The following is a 27,518-nucleotide window of genomic DNA, read 5'->3' as shown; positions in this document are numbered from 1 at the left end:
TAGACCTGCCGAGATGTGTGATCAGAGTTCAAAATCCTTCCATATGTCTCCGCATGTGTATGCGTGTTGACTTGTGGTTGTGTGCACCTCTCGTTGTTGTGCCGTTCCAGTGTTTCATGTCTCCCTGCGGCCCTCGCACCACAAACACAAAAGGCTCACAATCTGGTTCAGTTTCATGCATTTTCTTTATTGTTTTGTCTGTGGATTCACTTCCATCTAAAATACTAAACGATATTCATCTTTTGTTTCCATGACATCATCATCTTAACAACAAACTCATCAGAAACAACAACACAAAGTGACTTTATGGCTTTGTGACATCAGCGGGTCTCAGTTTCCAAATGTTTTTGCAGTGTTTAAAGGTGCTAAAACGGGACGTGGTCCCACGTGAGACGACATAAAACATGCATCTCTGAAATTTCTGAAAAAAGAAAAAAAAACCCAGTTACTGAGATTTTATTTACAGAGATAAGTTTTGGTTATCAGTTGCCAACTTTGTCTTCAAGTTTACTTTTAGTCAACAATAGCTTTTGTTTATTTTTCATCGAAATGAATATTTGAGCTCACGACTGAACTTGGACAAATGATTAAATGCCTAAAAGCTTTAATTTTTCTCCTTCAGTTTTGATAAAAGACTGAAATGCTGCTCACATGTAGCTCATGTGTAAATGTTTACAGTATGGCACCTGAAAGGAGATGTGATTAAAGCCTCTGAGAAGCCACAAGTTGACCTGTGATCTGTCTTGCCAACATAGTTTCACAATAGGAAATGCTCTGTATTAGGAAAATTAAATTCAATTATGAGACAAGAAAAATAAATGCATTATGCAGACTTGTATCTCCTGAAAAAGATCATGGGGAGTGTTTACAATTAGAAAAACCAGTGAATGGACCTAAAAGGGGACCAATTTTAACCTCTGCATTGTGATTGGACTCTGGATTATTAGCCTGAGCTTTTGGCTCATAAGAATTTACTTAATATGTGAAACTTTAAACAGCATAACAATTGATGTGGAAACATGGGGAAGAACATACTAGGTCACCTTAGAGATTGCATTTTTGCTTAAAAAGGAAAGGAACCCTGACTATGAAAACATGTATAGATTGCATGAAATTAGTCTGACTTTCAGTTTTACTTCCTGGAAATACTTCAAGCCTTAGTCATACTGGTCAGTGACCAATGTGCAAGGTTTACTGGCGCCTTCAGTCATCCTTTAATAACCAGTAATATTTCTGAGCACTTTTAGCTTCAAGTGCAAAAGGAGATAGGTTCCTAGAACCTAATTGCAGGTCTTTTGCAGAGTGTCTTTTTCCCACCCCCTCCCTCCTCTCCAACAGGAAAGCTGTAAAGCCTTCACTTGTTTCTTTTTAACTGGAAATTGCAAACAAAAGCAGCACACAGTGACAATTTTTTAACCTCTGGTTTGTTAGAAATTTGGACCAATTCAGTTTTTAAATGAATGAAAGCATTCTATGCGTTTTGACAGTGTGCTTTAGAAACAGTGGCCACAAGCTGAACTACTCAGGGTTCTTTTTAAGGCTGGTAATCATATTTTAGTGCAACTATTTTCAGTTGACAAGTAACTTTTTTTGCCTTAAACAGTAAATGTCATTTACTTTGTGTTGATTGGCTTCTTTGACCAAACAGTCCTGAAACAAATCTAATCTGCCTCTAATCTGTGGAGCTCTCCTTTGGCTGAATTAGCAGACGTGCTCTCGTCAGGCTGTCAGCACACAGAACTGTGAGACGTTCAGTCTTTTTAATGGCTCAACAATTATTCCCTCTAAAGGGGTACTGCAGCAATTTCATATTCCACTTAAATGGGTGAAATTCAATCAGCAGAGGCTGACATATCCTGACTTTAAACTATGTCAACACAGGAGGCATAACATAAGCAGCACATTAGCTGCTCTAGGATTCTCTGTTTCTACACAGTATGGAGGTGCTGGCTTCACTCAGAGCCTCATTCACAATGATTTTATTTATGTGCGTGAAATGGAAGAAAATACACTCGAAGTACAAACACACCTTTCTGGCCACCAAATGTGCAATACAAATGAAACACAAACTGCCTTCTAAGCAGAAAGCTGAACTGATTAAAATAGAACCATATCTGTTCCATCGGAGATCAGATAGACGACTGAAAACCATGCATGAAATACTTTCTCTGCAGAACAGCTATGCATCCCTAGTCTGGATCACCCCCCAATGCCGAATCCTAAATTTCCCATTATGCAGCTTGATAGGCTTTTCTATAACATAAAGCAAGTTCTGCTTATTTCAAACTAAATTGCCAGAGAGCCCTTTAAAGACACCAGTTTTACTCCAACAAAAGCTATTGTTGTATATTCTCATGGCGTATTTCAGGATAAAATCTCGACAGCAAGACCTGAGCCATTTTAATTTTTTCCCTTTGTTGCTGAAAACTAAAAAGAAATCCAAAAAAATCTCTAAAATCCAGATATTTTGAAAAATGTTGTGTAATGTTTCAGTTTCCATCTCTCAGGTATTTGAAATACTCAAAACAAATATGAAGGCATACTGTGAGTGAAGGCAGTGAGTTGGTTGTTACTCATCGGGCAATCATCTCACCAGTGTGATAAACTGGTCAACCACTGCCCTTCAACCCCACACTCATTTTTTCCTTTATTATCACAAACACAAAAACACACAAAAAGACAAAAAGATTTAAGAGAAAACAATAAGAGTAAGTAAAACAGTCAGCCGGTATTCAAAGTATTCAAAGCACAGTAGAAGAAGGTTTTTGTTCAGGCACTCGATTAAGTAACTGTGTGTCATTTTTCATAAGCAGCGTTGATTCGCTCACTTGTTGAACAACTGTTAAAGAGCCCTGGATTGCTCTCGCCCTATTTTCTCATTATAGTGGTGATTATGGTAATGGGCTTGTTTGTGTTTGTGCCGTACATAAGGACAGTCTAAGCGCAAGTGTGTGTGTGTTTGTGTATAAGAGTGTGAGAAGTAAATACTGTGGAACTAATGAAATTATAGACACTGATTATGTCTCCATTCCTCACACATGTGTGTGAATTAAGTGTCCGTTTCTCTCTGTACAGACTTAGGCAATGCCTCTTGAAACACACAGAGAAAAATATTAAAATGTACATGCAGCTCAAGACACCAAGAATAACAACAACAATGGATTCCTGGTGTAAATGAAACAGTCAGAGAGCCTCAGTAAAAAAGAAAGAAAGAAAACTGTCCTCAAAAATGGCATTTCACTGTTAAAATAACCCATTTAAAAGGCATCAAGTCCTCAGACTGTTAGAAATCCCACCTAAAACGGAATTCACGTTATTTCATTCCATCCTTTAGCAAAAAAAAAAAAAAACTGTCTGAACTTTGCTGATGTTCTTTGTCTTTATGTTTACATTTTGAGGAATGATCCAACTAGGCTGGTGTGTACTGTCCTTTTAAGAAAATAAAAAATAAACCACAGCACTGCCAATTTACAACTACCACTTGAAGTGAGATTCATGGTGGATTGATTTGTGTGGGGTAGCTACTAATAGATTATAATTAAAGGTTAATCATAGGCTATTAATTTTAATATTCACTAATTATTTTATTTATTTGATCATAATTTGGGGTTTAATAAGAGGAAGTGGTGCTGAAGCTATGGAAGGAAAAGAATTAACAAATAAAGACACAATAGTCTCTAGTAAGGACTAATCAGACACAATGTGTTGTTTACACTGCTGACAAAAATAACTGAAGAAAATGAATAAATGTGACTTTGGACATTTTGATATGGATCCTGCTGCTCTTTGATGCTGCTGTGTTTGCAAACAAGCCTAAAGGAAAGACTTCTTAAACAGCTGGAAGCAACTTATACATCAGCTGCAGTTCAAGGTGAGTGTTGTTCATTTAACCTGTTACAGTGTTTTTTAATGCAGTCAGTTTTCAGTTTGTACCTAATAATTTTAAAAATAAGTCTAAAATGCAAGAAAAGAAAAGGAGGACCTTGTTTGAAATGATGCTGAAATGTGCAGAGAGTCATGTTTCTGTGTACAGAATGTGTATACAAAATAATGTTTTAGGCTTTGAATTATTTCAATCACTGTTTTAAACTGAAGAACCTGAAGTAATGGCCTAATATTTCATAAAGAGTCTCTATTTTTTCCCTACCGAGAGTCGTCAGAGTCAAATTTGATTAATAAGACTAATTTCCTGGTGTTAGTGTATCTTAGCACAAAGCCAGGGAATAACAAGAAAGAGCAGAATAGCTTTGTCTATAAAAAAATCAAACTTTCAGTTAAATAAAATGTATATGGCAATCATAAAGAATTACATGAGAACTTAAGAATCACTCACTGCCCACTGGAAATTAGCTTAGCCTAGGAGAAGACCGAACAAAGGTAGCTTAGTTGTGCTAAAGTAGCTTAATCTGGCTTTAGCATCATACTTGGCACAGATGTGGACATGGCATCAAAACGTTAAACTATTTCTTAGCGTATTATTATTTATTTTAGTGATCTTAGATAATCTAGTGAGAATTAAGAGTTGAAATGCTTTGTTTTTAAATCAAACAAATAAAAAAAAAACCCAAAGAAAACAGTTCAATATTCCTGTGACTATTAATTTTAACTCAAGACCTCACATTCTCCTTTTATAATGTTCCAACTAGCTCTAAAAGCTATGGCAGATAGCATGTAACCTAATTCTCTCTTTAAGTCAATAAACTGTCTCAAAGCTACATTCTTAGAGATCATTTGACTTTTACTGAAATGTGTGAATTCTGTTTTAGGGTGGATTTAGATGGCACCCTCATTAATAATTAATACTCATCACAGTGAACCAATGATTTCAGTCATACCCACATTAGAAAGCGTAACTTTGCTAATGCTGAGAGACAGTCATTCGTGTTAATATCACATGGCAACTTTTAAAGTTGAGGTTTTAAGGTGCATTTTAAAGGGTTTCATTATTCTCTTTGTTTTCTAAGACTGTGAAGGAACATGGGGTCATTCAGTTAAATGCAATACACGACTATGTTAAAAGATTCACTATGAACATAGTCACAACATTTTTGTTTGAAATAATACAGTGAATAAGACTAAAGATTATTCCAGTGGAAACCCAGCCCACGTCATCCCCCTAATAACAGCATGCGTTTAACAGTTTCTGTTTGGATCCCAAAGCCAATTAAAAGGTGTAAGATGCTTCCATCACTTTAGCTCTTTTAGATGTCGCTGTCAAACTGGTCAGCAGGGAAGACATCAGCCCCCAAACCACATCCCAAATTAATTGCACACTGGAACATTCACGTAACTGACACTTAACTCCATTACACGTTGAATACCCCAACCCCCACCCACAACAGTACGACTACATTCACACACACATATATATAGCACATCTACACCAGTCTCATTACATAGATGGCCACTGATTCCCAGCAGGTATGATACACATAAAGTATGTGCTAGTTACTTTTTTTGTTTGGGGGAGGGGGGATAAGATACACAAACTGTAAACATCAGATGAGACTCCAAAGTGACATCAATAATTAAGGGTTGTGAAGAGTAAAAAAGAAAAGTGCATAAAGCACATTACAATATGTTTTACCTTGCTGGAAAACCTTGGACTATGTGAAGAGTTTCACTGCAAAAATACACAATGTTTTTGGTTCATGGATTTTGACATAAATTTAAATCACATTTTGAATTATGGACATTTAAAAAAGAGGCATAATCTTAGTGCTGTTTCTTAGAAAATGGCTCAAATTTCATGCAGAAAAAGGTCCACATAGTTCTCCCACGAAACCCTTCAAGTCATTTGAGCCTCTCCTTCATCAGATGGCCCTCCCTTTCACCTACAAAGCCTTTCTTTCCTGACAGAGCAGGAAGCTCCTCACCTCCAAATATAAAAGCCGGTGGAAGGAAAATCTTGCTTTCAAACAGAAATTGCATGCTATTATCAAATTGCACCTCCAAAACAGAAATTGCACTCATTATTGCAGCCTGTGATAATGCAGGCACTCCCATTCTCCTCACTATTAATCCCCATCCTCCACCCTCCCAGCTTCCTCTCTGATAATAAGCCACTGATTCGGGATCAGCTGCAGCCACTTGGCACTGTGTGTTTGGCACTGAGGAAGATGTTCCTGCTGTTCTGTAATCAGACTGAGCTGTAACGGCACTGAGTGAAAATGACCACCAAACGCTGCTCACATCGTCTCTAACCAAGGCCCTCCTGACATCTCTCTGACTCAAACTGAACAATCTGTATTCTCATTAGAGCACCAATAAGAGGTCAGAAAAAAACCACACATTTTAAAGGGAAGGTAGGAAACCCAGAAAGTACTGATCTGATGAGCTGATGTTCAAAACAAGTGCTGATATGAAAATAAACATGGGCTTTGATTTATTTCAGATTTAGTGGTAAGTAAGAATGAAGCCTGTTGACACCTTTTTGAATAGTTTTCCCTTATATTTAATTTAACTAAAAACAGACAATGCTTTGTTGTGTAAGATTCCTTAGAGCTGACCTATGTGGACAGTTTTTCAAGCAGTAACTCATGTATGTAATTGTAAATTTCATTCATACAAACAGTATCTGAAACTGTAAGCTTTGTTTATATTTTTGCAGTGTCAGCTGACCTCTGCTACACCGTCTCAAGCAATTAAGTAAATAACAGCGTTCCACTTATTCATGGTCTGTATTTCGACTCTAATTAGAATCACATGGCAGAATTCTTTGAAACTGCTCATGAAAATCTGAGACCTATAAAATAAAGTTTTTAGACATCTTGTTCCAAAAGTGTATGAATGACTAAATTTCCATGTGAAAGCATGTCAGTGCTGCTGAAACACTAATTCAAGTGTCTAGAATTGAGTACTGAATCTATTGTGGCTTTTGTTCCTGGTTGGCAAAATATGAGAAGTCACCTTTAAAGTAATAATCTCTTATTAAATCAAATACGTTTGTATTTTTTATGTTAATGAAAATGAAAACGTGCCTGTCTGGTGTTTGTTGGTTGTCTGCTGTGTAACGGAATAAAGTTACTTTTTACCACATTAACGTCCTTTGTCATAGACATGGTCTGTAGTGCTCTGCTAAATATTTGAAGACAAAACAGCACTATCTAACACAAGTTTTACATCAATAAATTTGAATAAAACTGTGATTAAAAGTTTAAAATCTTTGGTTTTAAACCAGTTATGACTTTTATATTTGTTAGGCTTGAGAATTCACAAGTAAAAATAAACATTAAATCAAATCAGAATCATTTGTTTTACTTTTGTTTATCTACTATTTACTTGTTAATAGTTAACTTATTCAGAAATATAAAAAGTCTCACTAATGTTTTTGTGCACTTCCACTTTGAAACATAAACACTGACTTCTTTTTTAAAATAAATTTAGGTCACTTTAAGCCCACATGTCAGATATTCTTTTGACATGAAACTCACCAAATCAGAGTTTACTGGAAAACGTCCACATGCACTTCTGTGTTTTGTCAGATTAACTGACGCTGAAACAGATTTAGCACCAGTGTGTGAACTGAACATTAAATCTGTGTTTGGCTCAGCAGATCCTGATTCAGTGGCTGTGTTGACACAAGTTAAGGGAGCCATTCATTTCTTCTCTGCGCATACTGCATGTTACATGAATGAGAGATAGAACAGACGTATGAGAACAAAATCCTAAAAGCTAACTTACCAGTCCAACAAAAAGTGGATGAGAAGGAACCAGAAAGTAATAAAATTAAAGGAAAAAATGAAATAGCTCAAACCAAGGGGGTAGTGGTGGGAGGATGATTCTGGTACTGGGGCACTGTGGGTGATGTAGTCCACGTCACATGGCCAGAGCTCGGGCCTTGGCAGCTGCCGCCTGTGCCCGCTGCACAGCTCCCTGGCTGTTCTCTCTCTTCATCAGCTGGCTGGTCTCAAACAGACCCTCGTGGGTGCCTCCTCCTCCTCCGGGGCCTCCGTCCACAAACGCCAGCACTCCTGCACCACACACATTTCTCATCATGCATTTTATCAAAGCAAACAGGTACGGAGGAAACTGACTAACAGCCATACTCAAGACACAACTCACTTCATCAAACAAGTGACACATGGCCAGAAGTGTCAGATCTGGCTGCCTTTATGGACTGTTTTGAATTTTCTGTCTCTGAAAATAACTGTCTGCTTTAGCAGGAAATGTAATTGCTGCCTGGATTAATGTTCACTGGCAGCGTGTCATGTTCTTGTGCTTCACAGAAGTCAGAAGCAGGGGGTTCAAAGGGTGGATGGTCCATGTACACAGCACAGACTTTGACTCTGAAGGCTGCTTTCGCATCTTTGGGACAAGTTGCCTGGCAACTAGTGGGGACTCCAGCAGGTTATTTGTAGCCTGCCACATAACAGCCCCTAAAATGACAGACTGTCATCTTTACTCTTGAGCTTTGTACAGATTTAACAAACAAGAAACAAAGTGTTAGCTTTGGCTTGAAATAATGTGGTAGGCAGTTGTTTTTTGTTACCTTTGCATGAGGCCAGGAGAGCAGTGTTTATGCTGAGCTAAGCTAACCAACTACTGGCTTCATCCAACAAGCAAGAGATGAAATCAGTTTAGTTCCCAACATGTTAAAATATTGCCTCAGTGTTTAGGAGATCACAAGACAAAAACAACAAAAGTGGATATAATACCAAACAATTGCTAACAGAATTTAAAACAGCAAAGAAAACACATTAAAAGCACAAATAAGTTCATACACAAAGGGGTATAAAAATGCCAGGTGACACAGGATGCTGCTCCTACTTAAGTAGTGTGTTTAAAACCCAGAAAAAACCCCCACATTGCAATCCCAAGAAGATTTCAAGGTAGGTAATAAATAAATTCAAGAAGGGAAACAATCTGTAAGAAGTTAAAAATTGCAAGAAATTATTAAAACAAAGATAGTTGAATGAAATGTGTTTACATGTTGATCTAGAAGTTTTCCAGATTTTAAAAAACATAAAAAAGTTGACACTTCAACTTAAGCCTGATTTTTGTAACATTAAATGAATTTATTCAAGAAATGTCAGCTTTCCTCCTTCTTTATATTTTAAATGTTCTTCCTTACATTACTTGTGCCTGACTAAAATAAAACAATCACACCGACACAATAATTTTGAACAAAAAACTGAAAACTTGTATATCATTTGTATTGTAGTTCATTGTTTCAAAAATCTTTAAATTTGCTTAGTAAGCTTGCTCGTCTGTTCAGCTTCTCGTTACCACAAACATCTAATCAGCCTATCACTGAGCATCAGACACCGAGCATCAGAATGGGGAAGAAATGTGATTAAAGTGACTTTGAATGTGGCACAGTTGTTGATGACACAAAGAATTAAAGGAGTTCTGAAGGCCAAAAGGGTTCCAACCCAGCATTGGCAAGGTGTACCTAATAACATATCCAGTGAATGTATATCATGTAGTCAAAATATAGCTTAACACCTTTTGTATTGTGGCAGATCACCCCACCCAAGTATCTCAGGCTTTATGTTAGCTTTTAGAACTCAGCAGTGTAGCAAGGAGTCACATGACCTTTGATCTTTGAAGTTGTTCAAGGCTGAGTAGCAACAGGAAAATATGTGACACTGATTTTTGGTGTGCTACTTACACCAAATACAGTACAGAACTGCTACTCAGAGTCACAACAACTAAGTTGTGGTCCTAAATGTGGCTATAAGAAACCATGACAATAACTTTAAGTTAGTTTTACATTAACTTTTACATTTTAAGTTAATTTCTTCATTTGAAAACATACATCATCACCTCAGCTGAGAGTTGGGAACTCGGGATAATAACAATTAACAAAAAAACACATTTAAACCACCGCTTGAACCAGCTCTGATTTCTGGTCTTCAACTGTCAGGAAACTGAAGGAATCTTTATGTTCCATCTCTATTTTTATGAGCACAAAAATCACCACGTGTCACACTGACACACTGATCCACCCTCTCCACACAACAGCCTTCAAATAAAAAATGTGTTGATTACCTACAGAGACTCTGTGCCCAGACACACGATAGCTTCAGACCAGACAATTAGCACACTTCACTGTTTAATATAATTAAAAACACTTAAAGTAGTTGGAATCACAGACAGATAAACCACTGAGACTTGAGGGTTAGTTGAAAACATACATCTGAATTACTACCTTAATTTAATACAAACCTAAACAATTAAAAAAAAGCATAAACATTAAACTCCAGCAAGCAACACAAGCCAAAGGTCACCAAATTTAGATACTTTTAAGCTTTTCAAAATGTTTTTTCATAGACAGCTTTGCAATAAAGCAGGCTTCACTTTTAACTCATATAATACTGAATAATTCCTCCCAATGAAATCCAAATTACCTGATACATCATATTTAAAGGTAATGATAGAGTATGCAAAAACTAAGATGCTGGCAATGTCAATCTCATCCAAAATCTCTAAATAATCTAATAGTGAGTATCAGAATATGAGGTCTTACCATAGCCATCCACACAGCCACTTTTAAACTCGCCCTCAAACTTCATGCCATCAAAGCGAGTGAAGACGCCGACACCTTGAAACTTCCCCTGCACAAATTCCCCTTCATACCTAAAAAACAATTCACATAAAAATGCATTTACATGAAAGAGAGGGGCAAATTCCAGTACTGCAATAACAGCACTGCAGAAGAGAAAAGGAACAAGTAGGTGAGTAAGGAAGGACATTTTTTTAAAAGTATGATTTTAAACTTACAAAAAATACAAAAGCTTTATTGACTCACTAATTCTGTCCTTGAATATTTAAATTACGAGTGGTACAAATGCACAAAAAGCTTTTGGACTAAAATGTAAAGCTGCACTAAAGTACCAAAGCTTTCCGTAAGCGTGTGTCATCTAAAGTTCAGAGAGGCAGTGGAAAAATGTAGTTTTTCAGGGTTTCTTTTAAGAATTTAAAATATGAAATGGGTTTTTTGTGGTTTTTAAAAAGCCAAATGTTGGAATCTCAACATTTCTTCCTATGGCAAAAAGAATGTGTTGATTAGAAATTACAACCAAAATAACTCCAGATAAAAGAAATATGTGAAGGACCACAACAAAATCATGTAGGAAGCAATATGGATCCATCACTATTGCTGGATGGTGTTGGGTGTAAGGCATTGAAAAGTAATTAGGGATAAGGAAACAGCATTAAAGGCTTTTTAAAAAACAAAAACTATAATATGTAACATAAAGGATTAGTTTTACATTTCAGGTAATCAGTCATTCATGCAGTAACCTTTTTCCAATAGGGAGCTTGTTAATTCATTTCTCTGTGCCTTTTGCTGTTATGAATAAATAAATACATAAATACAAAGATAAATCAAGACTTTTGCTTTTGTCTCTGTTCATCTCCTTGGTACACAGCTAACAAGAGCAGAAAAACTCTGATGCACCTTTAAGCCAAAAACAGCTCCAAGTTCAGCTAAAAAGAAAGCTAGTTTATTTTTCCCTATAGATTGAAGTAAATTCAATAATGTACAGTAATCTACACACTCATTTCTCTCTATGAGAAACAGAACTAACACGAACAGGCTAAATGCAGCTGATACATAATGTAATCTGAAGACATGTGAAAGACTTCAAAATTAACGGTTGAATATATGACACCCCAAGGGAGCTGCTGTTGTAATTTGGCGCTATATAAATAAAAATGAATTGTCTTGAATGACAAATTATACCATAATACAGACACAACCACCAAAATGTAAATTTTATATATATTAGGGCTGTCAAAATAAACGCGTTAACGCAAATTAATCCGCCATTAAGGTCAACGCGATTAAAATTTTTAACGCAATTAACGCATCTGGAGTGCAGAATGACTCAAAATTCCCCACAAGTTTCTGTCAACGCATTTCGGGCAGTTTGTCCAAGTAGAGTTACCTTCGCACATGCAAATGGGCAGTTGATCTGGTAGTGATGGGCAGCTGGACCAATGAACTGAATATGGAAGATAATAAACGCACATTGGCCCTCTCGATGGGAAATGAGTATTAAAAAAGTGACGGAACAGTTGACCGACATAAAGTATTATTCACATTGTGCAAAAAGGAATTTTCTTTTCACTGAAGCACTTCCAGGTTAAAATATCACATTGACGCAAAGCATACGTTAGTCGGGGATGCTGCTAGGACTTTGGCTAATGCATCACCCAGCTTGCGACAAACCACTCATGGAGCATCGGGGACTCAGTAAGTCTACCTCGGACATATTGACTGACACAATTGCCAAGTGGATTGCAACAAACTGCAGACCTATTAATATTGTTGAGAACAAGCATTTTACAAAGCTTTGGTTCCTCATTTCAAGGACTTGAAGTGCCTTCCCAAGAGTGACAGAGAGAGTGTGGATAAATGTTTACAGAGTTTTTTGTTTTTTTGTCTCATGAACAGACCAAATGAAGTGTGATGTGGAGGACCCAAATGAGACAGATTAATCTTAATAAAAGGTGATTTGTTTATTAGGCTGATAATCCACAAACAAAAGCTAAACATAAAAAACAAAAAGGAACTGAAAACATTGAATTACATGAACTAATCCTGGAATGATAGGAGGTACAAGAAACTGGGAAATACACACAGGAGGGTGATTAGAGAGTGGAAACAGCTGGGAAACAAAGCAGGCAAAAATCAGGCATAACAGGACAGGGAAGGCAACGCTGAACATGAAGCACACGAGACATGGGACTATCAAGATAAACGAGGAAGCACAAACACTGAGAGACTAAGACACATGAGCTTGACACAGACAAAACATAAACTAAAATGGAGACACGACAGACTTAACATGGAAGATACTAAAAGACAAAATAGTAAGTAGACAGGAGGGGGACGATAAAGGGAACTAATAACATGGAAAACAATATGGGAATGAGAACAGCTCATAGACACAGCGAAACCAAAGCATATAAATAGAACCTAGCAACATAAACCATTTCTCATAACTCAAAACAATAAATAATTAACAAGATCCCAAAACTCTAAGCGCTAAACACTGTATCAAAGAACCAGAATCATGACATCTAACATCTAAAAACATCTTATTGAAATGAAAATGGTTGGTGAAATCAAATTGCCCTTACAAAAGCCCCGCTGACACAAACTAGTAATGATATTGGTTATAATTTACATACATATATATTGAAGATGCAAACAAAGAGAAAACAAGTAAGGCTTGCCAATTATGATTTAACTGCAGTTTTTATGTTAGATGTCAGATATTTTCCATCTATTTTTAATAACTGATTGCAGACCTTTTTAAGGCATATAGTCTGTTACTACTAACCCAGTCTGTTTAACTACACCAGACAGTATTTCAGTGAAGGAGCCAGAACCAGATCCATGCTGTATTGTAGTCACTGCTTTACAATAAGCTTAGCATGAATCTAAGTGCAGAGTGTCAGCCTTTTTAACACACAGCATGAACACAATTACTTCAGTGTCAAACAGGCACAAATTAACAAAAGGCTGAACTGCAAGAGAGCAAAGTAGGGTTAAAAAATCTGCAGGATAAGAAGGATGACAATAAAAAGCTGAATGTGAAATTTGTCTGTAACAGTCTCTTGAGTGTTTTTCCTCTGCATTGTTTCTTTAAAGTAATTGCAACTTAGTGCGCAAAACACCGGCAGTGCAACAGGAGATTTGCTCCTTTTTCAAACAACGCTGGGCTTCCAATTAAACTTATTGTAGCTTCTGTGAATTCAAGCTGAGTACAGAGTTCATCTAAACTAAAAGGTTTCTCAGAACTCGACAGGCAGTAACTGAAAAGATATATGTTCACTTTATTATTCACGTAACCTTTAAATATTATTCACTTAGCCTGAAATACATATTTTAGTGTTTCCAAAGCCCTTGAAGGATTAATCAGTTGTTTTTGTCCAAACAAAAATACAACAGATGGCATTGAACAGGCAATACTTTGCTTCTTTATCCTATGCCGTGCTCTACTTGAACACTTCACCTTCTCTTGAATTAACTGAATCTTTATTGGGCTGACATCTTTTTTTTATAAATATCTTAGGTGACAAAGCCAACAGAGAGATACAGATAAAATTCATGTATGAGGAATAAATAAAGGGAAGCAGCCAACAATAAAATACTCAACATATTGAGGCGATGAAAGCGCTCAAAGTATTCTGAGGTTAAAAACTTTTCTTTCCGTTTTTTTCTTTTTCAACTGCACAGGTCATTGTGCTACAATCTGCTGTGTATTTTTTTCTCTGCTTATTTCTCTTTTTTCTGAAACTGGGAAACTAAATGTTCAAATTGTGCACTGGCTTATTTCATTATATGTAAGGACACAAAAAAGATTGACCCCTTCAGCCACCTTCCTGCTGTTAATTTTAGTGCCTGAATTTTACAATTTTGTGTTGGTGATAAAAGGTATGTGAAGGATAATTCACTAACAGTCAACAGATTCTTATTAATAAAACATCACCTGCTTACATACTCTAATTTTAGATGAATTGTTATTCAATCTGCAGTAATTTAAGCTCTGTTTGGACCTCTCCATGGAAATTCTAAGAGGCAATACGAATAACATGACATGGAGGAGCTGGGGTGGTGGTGATTTGTAAAGCAGCTTGCAGATGGAGGAGCAACTGTTTGCAGTTTGATCAGTTTAATTAGCGCACTTCATATATATAGTCATATATATATCTTCCTTACACTGTTGTTGGGACTTTTTATTTTTCTGGCTCAGCTTTTCAGCTCCACCTTCACTACTTTTTCCACACTAAACTGTTCTACAAGGTGTGCGAATGTCCCTCTTTCAGCTCTGTGCAGAAGCTTTTTCAATCACATGTACCACCAAAGTTAGACTGTTGAGATGCTGTTGTACTCTTCTACTGTTGTATAACTTTCTCACATTGATTATTTTGTATGGAAATAAAGCTGAAAACCAGCATAAGCATTATGTACATTAATTTACAAGGATTTTTTAGGATCACCACCTCTCAGCACAAAGTCTTTGGGACAGCTCTAGAGTGACGACATCTACATCTGACAGAAGTAATAAAGGAACAAATCAGACATGTTTCATTCAGGAGGACATTCCTCCTGTACGACATTCTTATTTGCAGGTGCAGAGTTTCAAGGTTTAACAACCAGAGTGCGCAGGAAGTGACTGACAAACCTGGAGCCGTCAGGAAAAACCAGCACCCCACAACCATTGAAGAGGCCATTTTCAAACTGTCCAGTGTAGCACGTCCCGTCGTTGAAGGTCAACTGACCCAGGCCATGACGGAGACCTGCAAGAGGATAAAAATCACCTCACCAATCACTTCCAGAAAAATAAAAATCTAAGACACGAGCAGAGAGGTTTTGGGGTTTTTTTTTTACAAAAAGTATTTGAAATCCCCACTGACTACATACTTTTGCACAAATTTCCCTCCTTACATCTCCTATTTTAAGTTAAATATACTAATAAGACGCTCTCAGGATTATCTCTTTGCACCACCAGGAGGCTCATGGTCATGAGCTATGGTATCAGCTTTGTTGAAGAAGAACCAAACAGTGCTCATGGATGCCCTCTCCCAACCTCACAACTAAAATGCATTTAGGAAGGCTTCACTAAGCATCTTTGAATTAAAACAAAATGGAAAACTGAAAGCTTTTTCATAAATGAGTGAGTTTATTGGTCTTCTAAGAGCTTCCAATTTGTTTATGAATGAATGCTACAATGTATGAAATGGCACACAAACCTTCAGGCCATGCTTCCTTCCCCAAGGATACAAAACAAAATCGGTGTGTAAGGATGTTACTGAGAGGTCACAGACACAGATATTGAAATGTAGAAGTCCATCAATGAGTGAAAACAAAGATCCTTTTATCCCTGAAAACAGGACAATTAAGGGCTCACACCACCTATATGAGCTGATTGTATCGCGTGTGTTTATATCATCCTGTATTCTCTCTTATAATTGAGAGAAGATGACATTTCTTTAACTAAAGAAATGAATAAGTGGAACCACGACAGACAGGATTAAAGGAAAAGCATGACCATGAACTTCCACCGTGGAACAAAAAAAGCATAGTTTCACTCATATCTTCACAGTTCTGGCTGTTAAACATAGTGGCCTTAACAGGATATTGGTTTATTTGTAAAACATTGGTCTGCACAGATATAAGCTTGACTTCTGCACATGAAGACCCAGGTCAAGACGAATGTTTTGTTACCTCTAAAGAAAGACCTAAATTAAATTTCTTATTTTCAAATGACTAGACATAGATATTTAACATTTTCTATCACACATTCCACAATAATCTGTTCTTGAATGAAAATAAGCAGTGATGGGAAATGGGGGACCTCATGACCTGGCACATGGATGCTGTCCTGATACTTGTAGCTAGAATTTCTCAGTGTTGTGTTTGTCTGCTCAAATATTAGTGCAAAGAATCCATATCAAACTTCAAAAATTGCTGCCCTAATGTACTATGGTTTTATGTATATCCTTATGTATCCATTTTAAATATAAGATTTTACATTTAAACCTGCTTCAAATTCTTTTTTAAATGCAAAAACATTTTGTCAAAAGATATATATGGCACAGTTGTTGCCAACTGATATTCTCTGCTGTGTGTAAAAAGAGGAAGATTTTGGAAAGTTAAGCATCATTGCCTTGTCGCCCAAAGTTAATCTCATCCAAATATGGTCACTTCTCAAAGAAAAAAAATTAAAAAACAACAAAGAAAATGCCCAAAATGCACTGATGCTTCAAAAGTGAGTCCGGAAACCAAATGGTAATCTCATTGTGGCTGTGCACATCTTTTCGATACAGTCTATGCCACTTACTTTAAATCCAAAAGTTAATGAATGAAATTAGATTGATACAACTGTCATACACTAATAGAAACACTATGTATCCAATTTGTTTAAATAAATGCAACAACAAAAATGTACTTGATTTTTTTTCCTAAATTAAAATCCTGAGGCAGCATCTCAGCAAATAGTATTGTTGTTCACAACTACTGTTTTAAAAATGTTTATAGAATTACACGAAACTCTAAATTTCAGAAAGTGTCCTCTGATTTTTTGCGCAGTTGCTGCTTTATGTTCACTGTTTTCTTTAATTATTTATGCACTTGGTCTGAATTATCCTACACAAAACAAAATATGTATTAAAAGCATTCAGACCCTTTGCACTATGCAACACTGAAGACTCAAAACCTCACTGGTACCTGGATAGTTTTCAGTAGAAGTCATTTGGGTGAAGAAAAGAGAGAGAGCGAGAGAGAGATGGCAGATGTGTTATTACACTTTAATTAGATTTTGGAGTTAGCAGATTGGGAGATTCATAATTGGTGCGAGCAGACAAAAAGGTGAGCTGCTAGCTTTCATTTTTCACCTCTTAAAATGTTCCCTGAGAGGTGAGACCCAATTTTCCCTCTAATTCTCAGACTAATTTCCAGCATCAGGAGGATGGCAGTCGATGAAGAAACGGAGGGAAAAGGAGTGAGCATTTCTCCCTGCCAACCTCTATTAGCAAGCCCAGCGGGAATTAGCAGAGTAACTGGATGTGAGGCACAGTTGGACACGGGCAGAGGAGGTCCCGGTATGCTCGTGGCAGAGGAAGAGGATTTAATGGGAGCTCAAGTGGCAAGAAACTGGTGGAGTGGAGAGAAGAGTGGAAGATTGGGGGCTTCATATATTGAAAGGGAAACGAACTGTTGGCAGGGGTGGGGCTAGTGAGTGTTGTCCCTTACTCACAGCTCATGGGTAAATTAGGCAGTCCATCTGTCAGGCCTGCTTAAAGTGCTGCTCTCTGCCTAATCTTAGCAGGGTTTTCATGGGAGATTTGGAGAGGAGATTTGGCTGAAACTAAATCTGGAGCTCTGCATTCCATTTTCAAAGTCGCTCCAAAAGATCCAGAATCTATATATATATGCTGATGTGTGTGTGCGTGTATTAGCTGGAGATCATAAAGCAAACAGTATGAATAAAGAAGACGGCCAGCAGCAGTTTAAATCCAACTCTTCAGCCTCCATGAACCTTGACAAGCGAGTGAGACCCTGAGGCAGAAATTTCACAGACTAGCCGCTGAAATATAACAATCTGTTGGGTGTCAAAGAGGCTCCGGTGTGCCAACAGCAGTATCTCCCACCAAGAATTTCAACAGCTGTGTTATAGAATGAAATCGAGTGGTAGCAGTGTCAGTGTTTTGCTGACCACTATGAAGGTTTCTTTTTTTTTTTTAATGAAGGTACAGATTATCAGCTGTGGCAAGGGACAGTAATTTCCTCTGTCTCCTCCAATTTGATCCCTCCAGACTCTAATCTGCTGTTCAGCTTCTTTGTAACGCCTCTCTCCAATCTTATGTTGGGTCATGGTCTCCAGCTAATTACGGTTTAGCTGAATTTGTCCGGCTTTTATGTCAATCAATAGCGGTAATGCATAGATGTTAAATGACCACATGGGCAAAGTACAGTAGTAAATGGCTTCTGGCTGTGCCTTGGCTGTTGTGTTGTGGATGCACCCGACCTACTTCCTGTAACCTGATAGCTCCCGGGCCTGTGTTCAACCAGCGCACTGCTGAATTATTCATGTGACACCGTAGACCTCTGTCTGACACACACCTACATGTTTGTGTGCAAACAGTGACTTTGCATGCATGGACGCAGAGACAGGATGCGCAATGCGCATCAGTCTGTGTTTATGACAACACGGCGATCAAAACCCAATTGCATGCTATTGCACCAATTCAGCAGGGTTAATACAAATTTTCAAGTTAAAATAAATAGAATGTGCAAAGTGTATATGAAGTGTATTTATGTAACATTGGTAAAGGTACTATATTCATCTGGCTTATGCTGAAGATAAGAACGAGATGCTTGGGGTAGAATCGAAATATCAATAAAAACAAGGTACAAGGTAATATTTTACTACAGATATGGGGTCGAAAGGTCAAGGGTGACCATTCCTGTTATATTTTGCAATATGTTTTGAATCTGAAGTTAAAAGAAGGACGTGGACCTTGTGACCATGACTACATGATTTTCATCACAATCTGTGTTATAAATATTAACTTTAATATTAACTATGTTTTTAAAAGTGACAAGAAACTGAAGTGATTCAACACTCCAGAAGTTATATGATTAAAAGGGTCTTTTTCCATGTGTTGGTTCTAAGAAGAACAAACTAGCTTGGGCAAAAACTCTGTTAAATCAATCTAAAAAAGTCTGTTTTCAAGTCCATATTTTTTTAATTCTTGCCTTCTAGTAGAGTAGATTTTCAGGATTTACAGCTCAGATAATCCTTATTTATCCTATACTGGGCCTTGGTGCAGCCCTACATTTCATTCACTGTCTGTTCATGTAAGCTGTTTTAGCTCCTCCCAATTAGGCAACTTTATTCGCATTGGCTGGCACTCACAGAAAGAACGTTTCAGCAGCAGCTAGATGGCCCTCCTGTGCTTACAGTTTAAGCTGAGTTGACCATATTAGGAATATGCTCTCTGTGACATCATATATATTCAGTAGTAGAAAAAAATGTCTGAAATTTTTAGGTTTTGAGTTGTCTGGAGCCTGAGCTTTGGGCTCACACATTAATTATGGATGCAACTCTTTCTATAATGCAGTAATGTAACATATTGCTGTACTAAATTCAGTAATTACATTACTACTTGCATTATAATGGTTCTTCAATTATCTGCACATTGGGAAAAAAGAAAAAAAGTCATAAGACATGCCTTTTTTTCCAGCATGCTGGCATTACAATCAACGAAATTTAGTTTCTGCGGTGGAAGAAGGAAAATTCATCTACAGCTTATAAAATCAGAGAAATGGACACCTGAATTTTTATTACATGAAAAGACAAATGAAATGCGATAATAAAGAGCAAACTGCATCCAGGACAGCTGCTAATAACAGGTCAGTTGCACAGACTGTGTGCCAAACCAGTGATTTTAGATCTGAGTGGATGCTGACACCGGCCAAGGAGCCAGAGCCTGATCTTCAACAGGTAACCAAAGCAGAGTTGGCTTGTAGAATTGTAATCTCATGATCTATCCAAACCTGTTTCCACAGTAGAAACAGCAATCTCTATGTTGATCGCTGTGGAGTGCTCTTTTGGGCTGGTTTTCAGCTTTGCTTTCAACTTTGTGTTTGTAATTAAACATTAAAAGGAAGATCTCGTTGATGTGTTTCTTATTAGGATAGGGACATTTCTTCAAAGAAAGGAAAAATAATGTGTAATACATTAACTTATTTTGGTAACAAACTCCAAACCGTATATAACACATACGAGGTCCCTGCTCCAAAGGAGTAGAAGTTTATTTTACAGAATCAGCTGCTGCTGCCCTGTTTTTGAAGATCCATATTGAATATATACTTACATATACATGTAAATAAAATGTCTGGAAGAAATCCGAGCAGTTCTTGCCAACGCAGCGCTCCGTCTATTAGTGAACTAATTTTTTCTCACTTTGTAATGTCTGAGCTAAAAAAAAATTTAAAATCCACCCCTGCTGTTTACTAAAACCCGAGCATATCAGTGCATCACAGCCAAAACCAGTTTAACAGTTTTTTGCTAATCATACGGAGAACATATGTTTCTTCCCGCAGCCTCGTGCACACTTCAGTGCCAAACTTTTGTTCTTTGTTTAACCTTGCCCTAAAGGTTGTCTGACTGTTTTTGTTATAGTACAAGTGCTGGTTTAGGTAGTGTGATATCCTGTCTCAGCAGACTCACTGGCACCAGATGGTCCATATGTGCATATGTGTGTAGATTACTTACTGACTTTAGCTTGACACCTTTTTCTGTGTTTTTTCCCCTATTAGATACAATCTGTTTGGGTGAGAGTGCAGGTTCATTTCAAAAGTACTTTTGCTGTTGTGACTCACTTACAGTACACCCACTTCTTTCCAGACTCTCCATTCTGACATGAAATCCCACATTAATTAAAAGCTGCTGGAGTTAACTTTCTTTTATCATATTTTACTGACATCCCTATTATCCATTTATCCTAATAGGTATTCTCAGGGGGGGATTCAAACTGAAAACAACGATGCATTAGAACAACACATGGGGCTGTGGTGGTGGCGGTGGGGTGTTGTTTAAGAAGCCAGTGAGACGATAAAATGCAATCCAGGAAATCCAGCAGGAGTAAGATTAATGCATTTATGAGCTTATTGAACACCCAAACTCAATGAACACCTGCTCTGTAGCTACACGTTTCATTTGTTCATTCATTACTGTTATGACTGTAAGGTATCAGCACTCATTCTGTGTTTGTGTCACACTGGGAACTTTTTAGATGGACAGCTAGGGCGCTAGCCCAGATCAGCGACAAGCAGAGTCTTATTTAGGATACAAGCCTGGAAAGAGAGTTTTTTTAAAAATAAGATACTCATGGGGCTGAGTTATGACTCAACTTAAATATGTGAGGAAAGGCATAAACAATTATGACACCTGAACTTGAAGCAGTTTCAGAAGAAACAGGGTTGGATATTGTCTACTTTGCTCTTTTTCCCATGTAGCACACAGCATGAGATGGTTCACTTCAGTTGTGTTCTTGCTACTGAAAATACTGTTTTGACCAGGGGCGTGCGAGAGGCCTCACACGTGATGCCCACTCAGTGGCTATGAATTTACCTGGAAACTATCTGGGCTTACTGTCACATGGCCATAAATCACGTGGACTTTGTATTAGGAGCATGCCAGGTACAAGGCTGTCTGGAAAAGTTTTGGGCTCCAGTTCATATGTAAACACACTTATACAGTACTGTAACTATGTAGGTAACACTATAAGGTTCAAAGTGCTGTAAGATTTTTAAACAAAAATTCAAAACTGGATATTTGGTGTGATTTCGTTTACCTTTAACATAACAACACTAACTGTATATAAAACCTTGCACAGTGTATAATGTAAGTTTTTTAAAGCATCTTTTAAAAACTTGCACATTTGTAATTTTAAAAACTTGCCACATTTGTAGATGCTCATCACTGCAGATACTTTGATTTTAGAACTGTTTAAATGCCCCCCCCCCCTTACTCTACTGTGTGTGGGAAAAGACTATAAGAAAGTACATCCTCTTTCATTTCTAAGGATTTGAGTACCAGGATGTAATGAAATTCATCTGATCCTTAGCACGTAGGTCTTAAAATTAGTTAAATACAACCACAAATGAACAATAACATGACATATTAAACTGTTATTTACTAAAACCTAAGCCAAAACACAGAAGCAGTGTGTGAAAAACTAAGTGTACCCTTACTGTTTCCAATGGAATTAAGAATGTAAGTACATGTAATGGGACAGGTACTGCAAATCAAATGCACTTGGTTAATTGATCACCAATTGTTGCTGCCCACTGGTGTAGGAAGGGTTTTAAAACAAATGAAAAGACCAAACAAGTTTGGCTTGTTTGGGAAGGGTTGCCAGGAGAAACCCTTGTCTTTCAGCATTGTTGCTAAAGTTTGAACAAACCACAGGACTTCTGGAACAAGGTCTTTTGGACAGACAGGCTTGAGGTGGAGATGTTGGGCCGTAATCCATAGCACCACATTTGGGAAAAAACAAACAAAGCATTTCAACATAAACACCTCATACCAACTGTTGGAGATGCGAACTGATAAGAATTTAGCAATTCCAATTCCACTGTCAATATCACTTATCGACTTGATTTCTCATTGATTCTCATTAACTTCACTTTAAAAGTCACCACCATCACTACACAGCATATATAAGATATATTACTGCAAATTAATTGCATGCTCTGTTATACTAATCATATTGTTTTTGTGTTACTCCGTAAAAAATGACCTGAAACCTATTGTCTCATAACTGCCAGTTGACAAGATAAACCTATAGGCTACAGTCCCAAACAACAACACAAATCCCTATCCTAATGATGACAAACACACATAATCTTTGTAATCTTTCTCTTAGTATTTACTTGTGAACACAAAGCTGACAACACAAAGCAAAGATGGAACCCAGCACAGCGAGACTTTAAAGTGATCACCTAAGTGATTCTACTTTATAAACCTGAACAGGTAGAAATTGTTTGCAGTCATGCAAACAGTCAGGCTGCAGTCTGACTGCTCATTGCTGCTTTTATTACCTGTTGAGGTTCAAGGTCTGGCTGCTGGGCTGGGGTCAGCATTCATTCAGCTTTAATATCACTCTGGGTTCTGCTAAGGCTTGTAGCGTTAACAAGCCTTAGCATGCTTGTAAACCATCAAAGTTGTGTTAACAGCATAATGCATTTCTTTCTGTTATGGATGCAGTTTTAACTTTACCATCAAGCTCTTGTGCTTTTGTGCAATAAAAATACAAAATATTTTGATATAGGTGGTGTAGACTGCACCACCATTTTCCTCCTCTGGCACACGAACTAAAATCAGCTGATTGTAGAGCAAATGCAAGTGGAACCAATAAACGAGATCAAGCAAGCAGACCAACAATTCCAAAGGAACTGAACTGGTTCTTTACAAGAACCAGTACTTATTCCCCATTCCTACCAGCATGGTGGTGGAGAGATGATGATTTGAGTTTGTTTTGCAGCTTTTCAGTCGCTGACTCAAATGTGGGCCCATCTGTCTTACAGCTAAAGCTTGGCACAAATGTGGTCATGCAACAGGACGATAATCCACGCACACCATCAAATCTACAACAGACTGGCTGAAAAAGAAAAGGATCAGGGTGTTGCAATGGCCCAGTTCAAGTCCAGACTGAAATACCATGAGAGGACTTTAAAAGAGCTGCGCGTACATTAATATTAATTAATTTCCCACGTGTGGGACTAATAAAGGTTATCTTATCTTATCTTATCTTATCTTATATCCAAAAACCTCAATGAACTAAAGCAACCCTGTCAAGAAGATTGCGCCAAAATCCACACAATGATGTGACAGACTCAAAGTTATACAGAAAATGATTACCTCAAGTTATTGGTGGTAAGGGGAGTTCTATAAGCTACTGAATTATGGAGCGTACTTAAGTTTTCCATATGCTGCTTCTGCATTATGACTTAGTTTTTTACAGAAATGATGTCACAGTAAAATATGGCATGATTTGTAGTTCATTCACCTCAGAACCAGATGACTTTTATTATGTCCTAATATGTAAAATCTTAGAAATGAAAGAGGGTGTACTTTCTTTTTACCATGACTATAAATATCTAAAGAGGCTTAAACCTTTGTGCAGCACTGTGCCTCCACAGGACATCACTTAGACAGTAAAACGCTTCACAGTGGTAAGGCACAGGGGGTGGAAAGTTACCCTGAACTGCTGAAGGCTCTAGATATTGTTGGGTTGTCATGGTTTCTTTGATGGTGCAGTGCTTTACAGTTTAAAAAGTGAACTGGAGGGAGTGCTCGATTATTTGGATGTCACACTGTTCAGCCTTTCTACAAGCACATGAATGCTGGGGTGGAGGCTCCAACTGATTATCAAACTTGAGACACATTTTTTTTCTTTCTTTCTTTTTTTCTTTCTTTCTGTTTTTTCTGTTTCCTTACCACCACAAGATTTTCACTTTTGAGTCGTGTGGTACTTTTTTCAACACGCTAATTCTATAATTTACTTTTTTTTCTTGAATTACTATATTTTGAATTCTGTTCTTGTATTCTACCAACAAAATAAAGTTTCTATACATCCCGCGGAAGTACTTTTGATGGTATTGTATACAAATATAATGTGATTTAACAAATAACAGATGCATTTTAAGTTATTACCATAATTTTGATTTAGAAAATAGCATATCATTCACATTAAAAAAAATAATTACATTCATACCTTTATCATACATTGAGATGCATAAAATTTGCATCAGCCAATGTTAACAACCTCCTTAGGGAGAGACAGGTGAAAACCTGTGTAATTTAAACTTCTCGCATCTTCAGCCTGCTGTTCCCTTTGACATTCAGAAAAAGGGTGTGAATGCATTTTTTAAAAACTGCTCTAAATTAAATAAATTCCGCTGTAAGAAAAATATGCTGTGGATCCTATAGAAATGGTGTGTGTGTGTGTGTGGGGGGGGGGGGGGTTGAAACAGGCAGTGCATGCAATAAAAGCCTCAAGCATCTTGCAACTGAAGGAATTTTACACTGAAGAATGGTCAAATATTTCAGCAAGCTGATGTCAGAGACTGGTGTACTATTATGCAAAACGCCTACAAGAAGTTATTTCTGCTAAAGGGAGCCAGATAAGCTTCTGAGGCTAAAGGTGTACTTACTTTCCCCACAGAAGCATGTAGCATCTGTTAATATTTTTATTGAATAAATGATTGAAAAAGGTAATGTTCCTCCTTTACCTGACAGCAGTGTTTCACTTAGAAACAAAAGCTAGCAATTTCCAAGGGATGTTTTCAAGGTATCCACACCTGGGAAAATTGGTCCCCTTGATTTTTGACTCCCGTAAAATTGATGGTAGCGATATTACTGTACAACTGTACAGAAATGTCCCTGTGCTGGTAAGATGTCAGAATAGATGTCTGTTATTTTGAATAGGGCATAAGTCAAGCACACCACATATGTTACTGCAGATTATGTATAAAATTTTTACGAGCATTATCATATTATTATTTGGTTCTTCCCCTGCCTGAGCATCAGTCTTAATCACATTATAACAACACTTGTGCTGTTCATGAAATGTAGTCAGTGGTGGAGGATGGGCGGGTGACTGAGCAGGTGGGTCTTGCCTTCTTTCCATTCCCCGTGGTACTCCTCGCCGTTGGAGTAAGTAAAGGATCCTCGTGTCAGGGTCATGGGTCCTGCTGCCACACATGACACAAAGAACCATTATCAGGAGCTTTTCAGCTGTAGTTTTGGCATTCTGATACACACTGAGCTGGGAGTTTATTAAATAATACTACCACCTCTCAATCTACCGTGGGTTAATTGCTAGCATTTGAATACTGCAGCCAGCCTGCAGGGCAATCAAACTCAGATTATGCAGGCAGGACCTGCAAGAAAACTACACATGTACAACTGCCCCCACTATTAGAAACTTGCTCAATGCTCAATCACTGCTGGCTAAAAATCTGTGGACACCTTAAATTTACACTCCTATGTAAATAATGAACATCTGATTTCTAAACCACCGGTATTAATCTGCTACCATAAGAGCCTTTGTTATTCTGGTATCATGTTTTCCATCAGACTTTGGAATTTGATTACAGGATTTACAGAAGTTAATTTGTTTTACTAAAATCTCACATTCTTTGAATGTCACGTATCTCATATAGTTTCTAAAGTTGAGACTGGGGTAAACCAGACCATCTTTTCTACACCATGTTTCTCTTTTTGGGACACACAGCGGTTTGAAAGCAGAAAGTTTCTGCATGTTTTTCTTCAATCTATAAAGGTCAACAAAAAATCTTTCTTGCACTTACCTGTCTTAAGGTTTTATAGGACACAATGGTTGCAACTGGTTTTATAAGATCATACATGCCACAAGTGTTTTTCTCTCTATACATTCTAAATATTTGGGGGTCAGGTGGTCACCATGTGGAAAGATGTATCGACTGTCTTCATCTCAAACAACTTGGTACAGGATGTTTCCTTAAATATGAGATTTCAGTGTGAAATGACCTCAACAACTACTCATTAGGTTTATTTTTTTATTTATTTCTATATCACATTCACAGCTCCCTGTATGGAATTTCCAGAGTGACAATCCAAGAACATTTAGGCAATGCATCAGTACATGAGCTATAGCATGGCAGCAGGGGAAGCCAGGCTCAGATGCAAAAGTGTGACTTTTGCTAAACATGTTTGATACATTAACTCACACTGCACATTTTGTGGCTTCTCTGCTTACACTGTATGGGTTAACTGATGGTTACCGCTTAGAGATAAAACTAAATGTAAATCCTGAACAAGACTATAGTTGCACAGTAGGCTAATTTGCTGTTAAAAGTGACCGGTTATATCACCTGTTATACTCTTCACCATCAATTACATAAAAGAGGTAACTTATTTTTGGATTTCTTTGCTGTGATAAGAGGTATTATTTGTCTACTGGTAGTGTTTAATATAGCTATATTATTATAACTCTAATTTTACTCAAACACTACTACACGGCTGTGTTTATTGTGATTCTCAGTGGCATGCCATCTTCTTTTTGTTGCTTCAAAATGAGTATGTAGACAAACAGCCGCTGAAAGGAGCATCAAAGAAACATTTAGGCGACTCCATAAAAAAGAAAACACCCAAGGTCCGTTTATTAAGCAAAACAGGCTAATTGTTCAATGCCAACAGGCAGCTGTCAGCAGACGGGAGGAGGTGTGCGTATCCCTCCATCTAATGTTGCCACAGTAACGGCGCCCTAATCCCTTTCATCCTGCCGGCATGACGCTGTCAGCCTCCAAAACACACACGCATTCACACGGTGAGCAGGCCTGGAGACAAAAAAAATAGAATTTTACCTGTTTTATTTAAGAGCAGCTCAGCCTCTTTTCTCTACATCGCTGAAAACAAGAGAGCAGTAGGGGGATAGCGACTATTTAGCCTTTTTTTTGTAGCTGTTTGTTTCCTGGTAGAGCTGCCTCAACGTCGCTCTAAAGC

General features: G+C 37.5%; 1 protein-coding gene across 2 annotated transcripts; it reads right to left on the bottom strand.

Moving 5' to 3' along the window:
• Positions 1 to 1,330: 1,330 nt before the first annotated feature.
• Positions 1,331 to 27,518, bottom strand: LOC116315597 (MORN repeat-containing protein 4-like). Of its 2 annotated transcripts, none has more exons than XM_039614085.1 (5): positions 27,380 to 27,518; positions 25,652 to 25,726; positions 15,144 to 15,258; positions 10,472 to 10,581; positions 1,331 to 7,973 (listed from the first exon to the last, which is right to left on the bottom strand). In XM_039614085.1, the coding sequence occupies exons 2-5, from the start codon at positions 25,716 to 25,718 to the stop codon at positions 7,819 to 7,821; spliced, it is 447 nt and encodes a 148-aa protein (XP_039470019.1). In that variant the 5' UTR covers positions 25,719 to 25,726; positions 27,380 to 27,518; the 3' UTR covers positions 1,331 to 7,818. The 2 variants fall into 2 exon arrangements, with proteins under 2 accessions (XP_039470019.1, XP_039470020.1); XM_039614086.1 differs by having other exon boundaries at positions 25,652 to 25,723.

This window comes from Oreochromis aureus, linkage group 6 (genome assembly GCF_013358895.1).
Source record: "Oreochromis aureus strain Israel breed Guangdong linkage group 6, ZZ_aureus, whole genome shotgun sequence".
NCBI lineage: Eukaryota > Metazoa > Chordata > Actinopteri > Cichliformes > Cichlidae > Oreochromis > Oreochromis aureus.
Note: the sequence above shows the minus strand (reverse complement) of the source record. Positions and strands in the feature narration are given on the sequence as shown.

Excerpts from the sequence above, each read along its gene's own strand:
- LOC116315597 (XM_039614085.1), bottom strand. The coding sequence starts at position 25,718 with ATGACCCTGACACGAGGATCCTTTACTTACTCCAACGGCGAGGAGTAC. Across the intron at positions 15,259-25,651 it reads CCACGGGGAATGGAAAGAAG|GTCTCCGTCATGGCCTGGGT; the intron begins GCAAGACCCACC and ends ATCCTCTTGCAG. Across the intron at positions 7,974-10,471 it reads TGGCTGTGTGGATGGCTATG|GAGTGCTGGCGTTTGTGGAC; the intron begins GTAAGACCTCAT and ends TGTGTGGTGCAG.